This window comes from Mobula hypostoma, chromosome 2 (assembly GCF_963921235.1).
Source record: "Mobula hypostoma chromosome 2, sMobHyp1.1, whole genome shotgun sequence".
In the NCBI taxonomy this organism is placed as follows: domain Eukaryota; kingdom Metazoa; phylum Chordata; class Chondrichthyes; order Myliobatiformes; family Myliobatidae; genus Mobula; species Mobula hypostoma.
This window is the reverse complement of record NC_086098.1, coordinates 42783312-42791281: the sequence shown is the minus strand read 5'-3', so window position 1 is coordinate 42791281 and position 7970 is coordinate 42783312. Positions and strand designations below refer to the sequence as shown.

The window sequence follows — 7970 nt, the reverse complement described above, 5'->3', positions numbered from 1 at the left end:
GAGTTCATCCTTGTAGTTCAAAGCAGTGTATGGGATCTATAAATCTACCCAAGTTGATTTAACCCACAACTTCCAAACTAAAACTGAGGGTACTAACAACTGTGCCATAGCTAGTGGCCAAAAACATCAATTTTGTGATCAGAATGATTAAATAGTTATCTTATATTTAGGCAAACATTTATCTAGTTGTAAATATTATTTTGGAACATGATATAGAATATGTGATCTTAGGATATGTTTTTAAGTGCAACACAATTGTGGGAATCAGTATTCACTGGTGCCTTACAGTGCTTAGAATGCATTCATGTGAGCACTAACGGGATTAGAGCCTAAATGGGTCATTAGAAAGTTATAGCTGTTGAGATACATTACTGACAACATTGCTATGCCTGAGCACATGCTCTCCTTGTGACTTGTCACTATTCCAGAAACGTGGAAAAAATCCAGCAATGAACTTGCCCCGCTCAGTGTAAAGAGGCTGTTTGTGCTGGTAGGTGTTTGCTGGGCTAGTGTAAGCAGTGCAGCTGTTCTGCACTCAGGTAACATCAGATACGTGCGTCCCTGTTGAGCACAGAGAGCACCTGTGTTGACAAACTGCTTGGTTCCTACAGTCTCTTTCACCATTATTTATTGGATATGTTAGAAATTGATGTGTCCTCCTCTCTTCATCTGCCTACACAGCTCTCCCAACCCAGAGAGTTCACTGTTGTAGCAAGCTCAAAGTGTTCACTGGCTTTGGTGCATGTATAGCCAGACAAGAGAACAGTGGACAGCAGCTTCTATTACACAGTATCCAACAAAGAGTGATTAGTAACTGTAGCATCTATGTAGTGTGTCAACACATGGAGTGGGCACTGTGAGCTCTGGGTAATATCTGCACCTATTTTGCTAGCTAGGGTACAGCTCTGATATATCTCAGAGCTGAACAGACACTCTACTTGTCCCAGCCTACCCTACCCGTCCTCAGAGGCAACTCTCTACATTGACCCATATGTAATTGCTATGGCAGTGCCAGCAGAGAGCAGGGACTTGTAACAGGTTACCAGCAGTGGGTAGAGCAGGGATGCATGGTAGGTTCTCAGCCCAGCAGCACACAGCAATAGTGGATGTTTTCTTTAGACTGGAGGTGAGTATGCACCTGTGAGTGTTTGATCTAGAGATTCAATCACTGCTCTGAGGTACAGCACTGAAGCACTGAGCAGAGTACCAGTGCAATCCCAGCATCCAATATATTTGCAGAGTTAGCATTCACAATCTCTGATTAATTCTTTTTATTTATAAGTCTAATGTCCATTGAGGTCAGCATTCTGACTGAAATGAGTCAAAACTTGATGTGTAAACATCAAACATACATTTAAACAAGAAAGGCATTAAATATACAAAGCATCTGCAATTTTTCACACATTTATTTTAAATAAAATTTCACAGATGCAGGTTTTGTTTCTGCACACCACTGTCATGGGCACAGTATCGGAAAGGTGATGCAAAATGTGATGTCAAAGGCATATTTTAGTGTTTTCTGATGAAAAGCAGCTGGAATTGAGTTAATCATTGTCACATCAAAAAGCATCCCTTATTCTTCATGTATATAGCAAAGTATAATAAATAATTACCTTTAAATTATTAAAATTTTAAACTCCTGACTTCAATCTGCCAAGTCACTTTCTCAAAGCTAATTTGCATAAAACACCATCTTCCCTGCCACAAACATTTTGCTAAAGTATCTACATGCTTTCAGAATTTATAAAGTGACTTTAAGTATATCCAAGCTGTTTCAACCTTAAAAGAAACCTAGACTGCATGCTGCTTATAAGACAAAGGCAAACAACTTGCATTATCATCCTGGATTTCTGATTACTTTCAAACCAAAGTGCAAGGTACTCATTTAAGAAAAATATACAAATTAAATATATTTTATAATAGTTTGTCAGTAATAGTGATGAGGATGATATAGTTGTAGCAATCTGTGATACAGAGTGTATAGATTTATTGTGACTGTGCAGTGGCTGTACAAACGCAACTCAATGTAATGTTAGTAAACAGCCTGGGAGATTCTCAATCACAGAGAGCAGACAGATTAGGAAAGATAAAGGTGCAATTACACAAGCTTAATATTCATCCTGCTCATCTTCTGGATGATTTATATTAATGTCATCGTCATCTGGAGGAGCAAATCCATCCTACAGAACAAAAATACAATTTATTAATTCATCAGGACTCAATAATTCACATGTAAATTAACATTTATTACATTTTTTAAAAACTCTCCAATCTGCCTCATATGACTGTTATTAATCAAAATTAGATTCAGGAAGAAGAAAATGAGTGAATACTACTGTAAATGAAACTGTTGCAAATGTATGTGCATTTCCAAACAACTTTTGAATCTTTCATTTGGAATCAGTACTTAAGTAATTTTAGAATCAGGTTCCACTGCTATTTTAGGTGCAACATTAACTGTCCTGATATTGAGAACGAAAAGCCTTACAACTCTTCCCTCTAGAGCAGGGATTCCCAACCTGGGGTCCACAGACCTCTTGCTGAACGCTGTTGGTCTATGGCAAAAAATAGGTTGGGAACCCCTGTTCTAGAGTGATAATCAATAACTGCATTCCTATGGTTATGGGCACACCTGTTAGAGAGTGCAAGTCATTTCTCTCTAGAAAGATTTCTTTTTGAAAGGTCAACTTGTAACTCCAATGCTTTATTATGCAGTAAATAGAACAAATAAGTTAAACATTTCCACTTATCTAAAGTTCCTCCAACCAGGTAACATTCTGTTTGGGTATTTCCTTTGTACTATTGAGTTTTTTTTCTGATGCATGAGGATGGTTTTGATTGTCCACAATACTCCAACAGAGGCTTAACCAATAATTGATGAGATTCCAATAACCCATATTTTTAAATCCGAGTAACCGCATGCTTTTTAATCACCTTGATCTTCTTGATTAGTGAATAGTTTCTGTGCTGACTGTTTATTGCCCTCCATAAATGCTGCCTGACCTGCTGAGTTCCTCCATGGTTTCTGTTAAAATGGCATCAAAGGTGGATAGGGTCGTAAAGAGAGTTTCTGGCCTTCTTAAGTCAGAGTACTGATTACAAAAGTTGGGATATTACATTGAAGTTGTATACAATGTTGGTATGGCCTAATTTGGAGTATTGAGTGTAGCTTTAGTTACCGACCAACAGGAAATAAATCAATAAGATTGAAATAGTACAGAGAAAGTTTACAAGGATGTTACAGGGACCTGAGGACCTGAGTTATAGGGAAAAGATGAATAGGTTAGGAATTTATTTCCTAGAATGTAGAAGATTGAAGGGAGATTTGAGAGAGCTATACAAAATTTGGGGCAGCACAGTAGCTATGACTACTGTGTTGACAGTGGTCAACACAACACTTTACAATACCAGCTCTCACTGCTGGCTGTAAGAAGCTTGTACATTCTCCCCGTGACCACGTGGGTTTCCTCCGGGTGCTCCAGTTTCCTGCCACAGTCCGTAGACGTACCAGCTGGTAGGTTAATTGGTCATTGTAAATTGCCCCATGATTATGCTAGGATTAAATCAGATGATTGCTGGGTGGTGCAGCTTGAAGGGCCGGAAGGGCCTATTCCATGCAGTATCTCAATAAATAAATAAACAAACAACGAGGGGGCATAGATGGTGCAAATGCAAGTACACTTTTCCCCACTGATGTTGGGTGAGACTAGAACTAGAGGTCACAGGTTAAGAGTGAAAGGTGAAACATTTAAGGGGAACCGGAGGGGGATCTTCTTTACTCTGAGGATGATTAAAGTGTGGAATGAGGAAGCGGTAGATGTGGGTTTGAATGGAACATTTAAGAGAAGCTTAGATAAGTACATGAATGAGAGAGGTATGGAGGGCTATGGGCCAGGTGAAGGTTGATGGGACTCAGCATAATAGTAGTTCGGCAAAGGATCGCACCACTTCCTTGATGTAGTGCTCTATGACTCTGGGAAGTAACATATCTTTACAAGGTCCATTATTTTGTGTTTACTTAGAGCGCCAGGTAATGATTGTAGGTTGTCTGGTACAGTTAATGCTTTAAAATGCATTCACAGTAAGTAAGGTCAATTGGGTTGAACTTTCCCAAAGTCAAATGGTGATGCATCATTAAACATATTTATAACTATTAAGTGATGCTGAATATGGGATATTACCACGAAATGGATAATATATAAAAGGTTAACTCTCGTGCATCATAAATTATTACTTTTTTCAATGAAAGACTCAGTAACAATCTTTCAATGATAAAAATACTACTGCCTTCTTATCAATTCAAACTAAAAAAAAGAAAAAAGTTCATGTAAATCTTCAGCAGTATGCATATATGAGGAGGTTCTACTTGGCTTTCAAGATAATCAGTCTTAAAGAAGAGTCCATTATGATTAGTATTTCCAAATACTTCAGTGAATTTCAAAGGAACCACAGTAATTGAAATATATACCTCAGTTGCATACAGAACTTCCACAATCCTCTGAACTGCAGGGATGTTCTCACTTTCATGTTCTTGGCAGATGAGTTCAATGTCTCTTAGTTTACTGAAGTAAAAGTCTCTCTCCTTCTCAAGTCCATCTACTGTCAGTTTCAGTTCCATTAGCTTTTAGGATTTAAAAATAAAGGAGTTAATAAAACAAATCACATCCGTTTTTTCAATATTTGACATGAAAATATATAAATAGCTATGCATGTGTAAATAAGTGCCTTGCTAGTTTTAATTGCTGTTAATTAAATTCATATTTTAAAAGTTCTAAACAATGTTTTTGTAAATGTGACTATTTGAACAGACTTTTAAAGGCCTCTAGGGTGATCAATTTACCAGGCACTCTTTAGTCAGAAAATATTAGTCTGGATCTAGAATGATCTGGTCTACCATGTTCACTTCCTGGAAGTTGGTACACTGATGTAATTTTAATTTAATTGTGCACAGTACCACTTAACAGAACAAAGGAGTTATTACAGGCTGCAGACATATGGCTTTTAAGGCGGTGAAAGGGTGAAGATGCACGTGTCACATAGTGTGGAGGAGGTTGCCTGAACATAACAGTTTCTTTCTCAGAGTTATGATACAAAGGTAACATGGGATGACTTTGGAAATTACATCATACATCATACTTCATGTTCAAATACATTGAATCAAGTTCTCCTACAGCAGTAATGCAAACTCCACTAATTTATTCTCGGCAGTTACTATGAAACCATTTTTATGCTTTTATTCAAAGTTTTACCTTATTTTACATACAAAGGATTAATCATTGCTGTTAAAGAGTAAAACTGAAAAAACAGAAACAACATTCATCCATCGCTGAAGAAAGAAATAGGAATTATCTGTCTGTGTTTCCCAGCTCTTCCATAAAAATTATGGTACGAGTCTCACTCAGCCAATTGGTCCTGATACAAATGAAAAGTGGTTAATAGAAATCTGTGCTACATTTCCAGTAAATTTACCAACAATGTGCATTCTTGAAAAAAGATATTCAAGGGGATGTTTAGCCCAAGCCACTACAAAACAAACTTCATTAGTGAAATTTTTACAAGTAACAAGTTTTGTTCTTCAGTCAAACAGATAAATAGAGAAGTAGCTGAAGCGAAGCAGCCTGTGGAAAGCGGCCAGCGAGTGAGTGGGCCAGTGAAGGAGTGGAGCTTTGAGGCTTTGACTCAAGAGATTCTGGCAGTTGGTCTGTGCAATCAAGTCGATCAAGATTTGAATAGATCAGTAGAAAGCCGTTGATTAGACAATCAAGATTTGAATAGCTCAGACTCAGCAGAAAGCAGTTGATTGGGCAATCGAGGGCAGGTGACCAAGCATTTTGAAAAGCTCAAACAGATAAGTAGAGGGGTAGCTCAAGTGGAGTGGCCAGCGAGGGAGTGGAGTTTTGAGGCTTTGACTCGAGAGGCTTCGACTAGAAGAGGTGGAGGACAAGCTTGCTCACAGTTAGTCTTTACAATGCCCCCTGAGACGGTGATGTGCCTCTCATGTGAGATGTGGCAGTCTTGGGGGAACTCCCCTCTCCTGCAGAGTCACATCTGCCAGAAGTGCATGCGGCTGGGTGATCTGGAAGACCGTGTAAGGAATCTGGAGCAGCAGTTGGATGACCGACTAATAAGGGAGAATGAAGCAGTCATAGATGAGAGCTACAGGGAGGTAGTCACACCAAGGTCGTTGGGTGACAGTCAGAGGGGGGAAAGCGAAGGTGAGCAGACAGGTAGTGCAGAGCACCCCTGTAGCCATTCCCCTGAATAATAAGCTTACCGTCCTGGATACTGTTGGTGGGGACGACCGACCAGGTGTGAGCCACGGTGGCAGGGCCTCTAGCACTGAGTCTGACCCGGTGGTGCAGAAGGGTGGGACAGAGGAGAGCTGTCGTCATTGGAGACTCTATAGTCAGGGGAGCAGACAGGAGATTTTGTGGACATGAGAAGGACACCCGCATGGTTTGTTGCCTCCTGGTACGAGAGGGAAAGCAACCAGAAGTCGTGATACATGTTGGTACCAACGACATAGGCAGGAAGAGGATTGAGGTCCTGAAGTGAGAGAGAACAGGACCTCAAGGGTGGTGTTCTCAGGATTGCTGCCAGTGCTACATGACAGTGATGGTAAGAATTGGAGGAGATGGCAGTTGAATGCGTGACAGAGGAGTTGGTGCAGGGAGCAGGGTTTTAGGTTTTTGGATCATTGGGATCTCTTCTGGGGAAGGTGGGACCTGTACAGATTGGATGGGTTGCACCTGAATCGAGGGGGAGCAATATCCTTGCAGGTAGGTTTGCTAGCATGGTTCAGGAGGGTTTAAACTAATTTGCAAGGGGGATGGGACCCGGAGCGATAGAGTGGTTGGTGCGTGGAATGCACTTCCTGAGTCAGTGGTGGAGGCAGATACACTAGTGAAGTTTAAGAGACTACTAGACAGGTGTATGAAGGAATTTAAGGTGGGAGGTTATATGGGAGGCAGGGTTTGAGGGTCGGCACAACATTGTGGGCCAAAGGGCCTGTAATGTGCTGTACTATTCTATGTTCTATATTCCTGGAGATATCAGTCAATTAAAAAAAAGTTTTAAAATTTCCCATGTGATTCTTACAATCTCATATTTTTTCCTCCTTTTTGGTTTGCTTTCTGTACAGTAATGAATCAACTAATCCGATTTACACTTTCTTGTCCAAACTCGACCCAATACATCAAAGATACAATGTATCAGTCAAAAAATTTCATATTGACATTGCCCTATCAGATCATTGTTTTTCAAGTGGCTGGAAAGCACATTTTCTTTTCTCTTTTTTTTTGGCATGTGCCTGCGTGCATGCACGTCTGCGTGTCCGTGATGATGGATTTTTCATGGCTTTTTACAAGGCGCAGAGCGAGAGAGAGACTGTGTGGCCTGCCACTCCTCACACAGACATTTTCACAGTATTTTCCCTTTGTTTTATGAGGTCAAGTTGCTGTCTCGTCACTCAACCTGGCACGGATGGAAAGCGTACTCAGGGGCGAACCCGACGAGTTTCGAACCCGAGAACCTCTGTTCCCAGGTCCGGCACCAATGTCGTTGAGCCACCAGCCGGCCCGGAAAGCACATTTTCTAACAGTCTGGAATTTAGCTCTTTCCCAATGTCAGACTATAAGGTCTTGATTTTTCTCTCCTTTTTAATTGCACATCATTGCTCAGATTTGCTGCCCTTATCTGCTGAAGCCATTCCAAAATCTATAAAATAATGGAAGGTGTTAACCACACCATTCACAACCATTATGGTCACATCTTTCAAAGCTCTGGGCTGCAGATCCTGGGTGCATCATTAATCAAGCTTACTAATCTTGCTGTGTTTTGACCCTAATACTCTGGTCAGTTAACTATAACATCCACTGCTGCCATGGTCACGTTTCAAAGTTTAAAGTAAATTTATTATCAGAGTAGGTATATCTTACCATATAAAACCCTGAGATTCATTTTCTTGTAGG

The 7970-nt window shown here is 40.2% G+C and overlaps 1 protein-coding gene across 6 annotated transcripts in view; it reads right to left on the bottom strand.

The window, feature by feature from the left end:
* Nucleotides 1-1261: 1261 nt before the first annotated feature.
* The window catches only part of mapre3b (microtubule-associated protein, RP/EB family, member 3b), an 80285-nt gene continuing 73576 nt past the window's right edge, over nt 1262-7970 (bottom strand). For all 6 annotated transcript variants that reach the window (XM_063036317.1, XM_063036360.1, XM_063036326.1 and 3 more), the window contains exons 6-7: nt 4469-4621; nt 1262-2180 (exon numbers count right to left, since the gene is read on the bottom strand). In XM_063036317.1, coding sequence (XP_062892387.1) covers nt 2109-2180; nt 4469-4621 — 225 coding nt within the window. In that variant the 3' untranslated portion in view covers nt 1262-2108. The remainder of the gene's footprint in view (nt 2181-4468; nt 4622-7970) is intronic.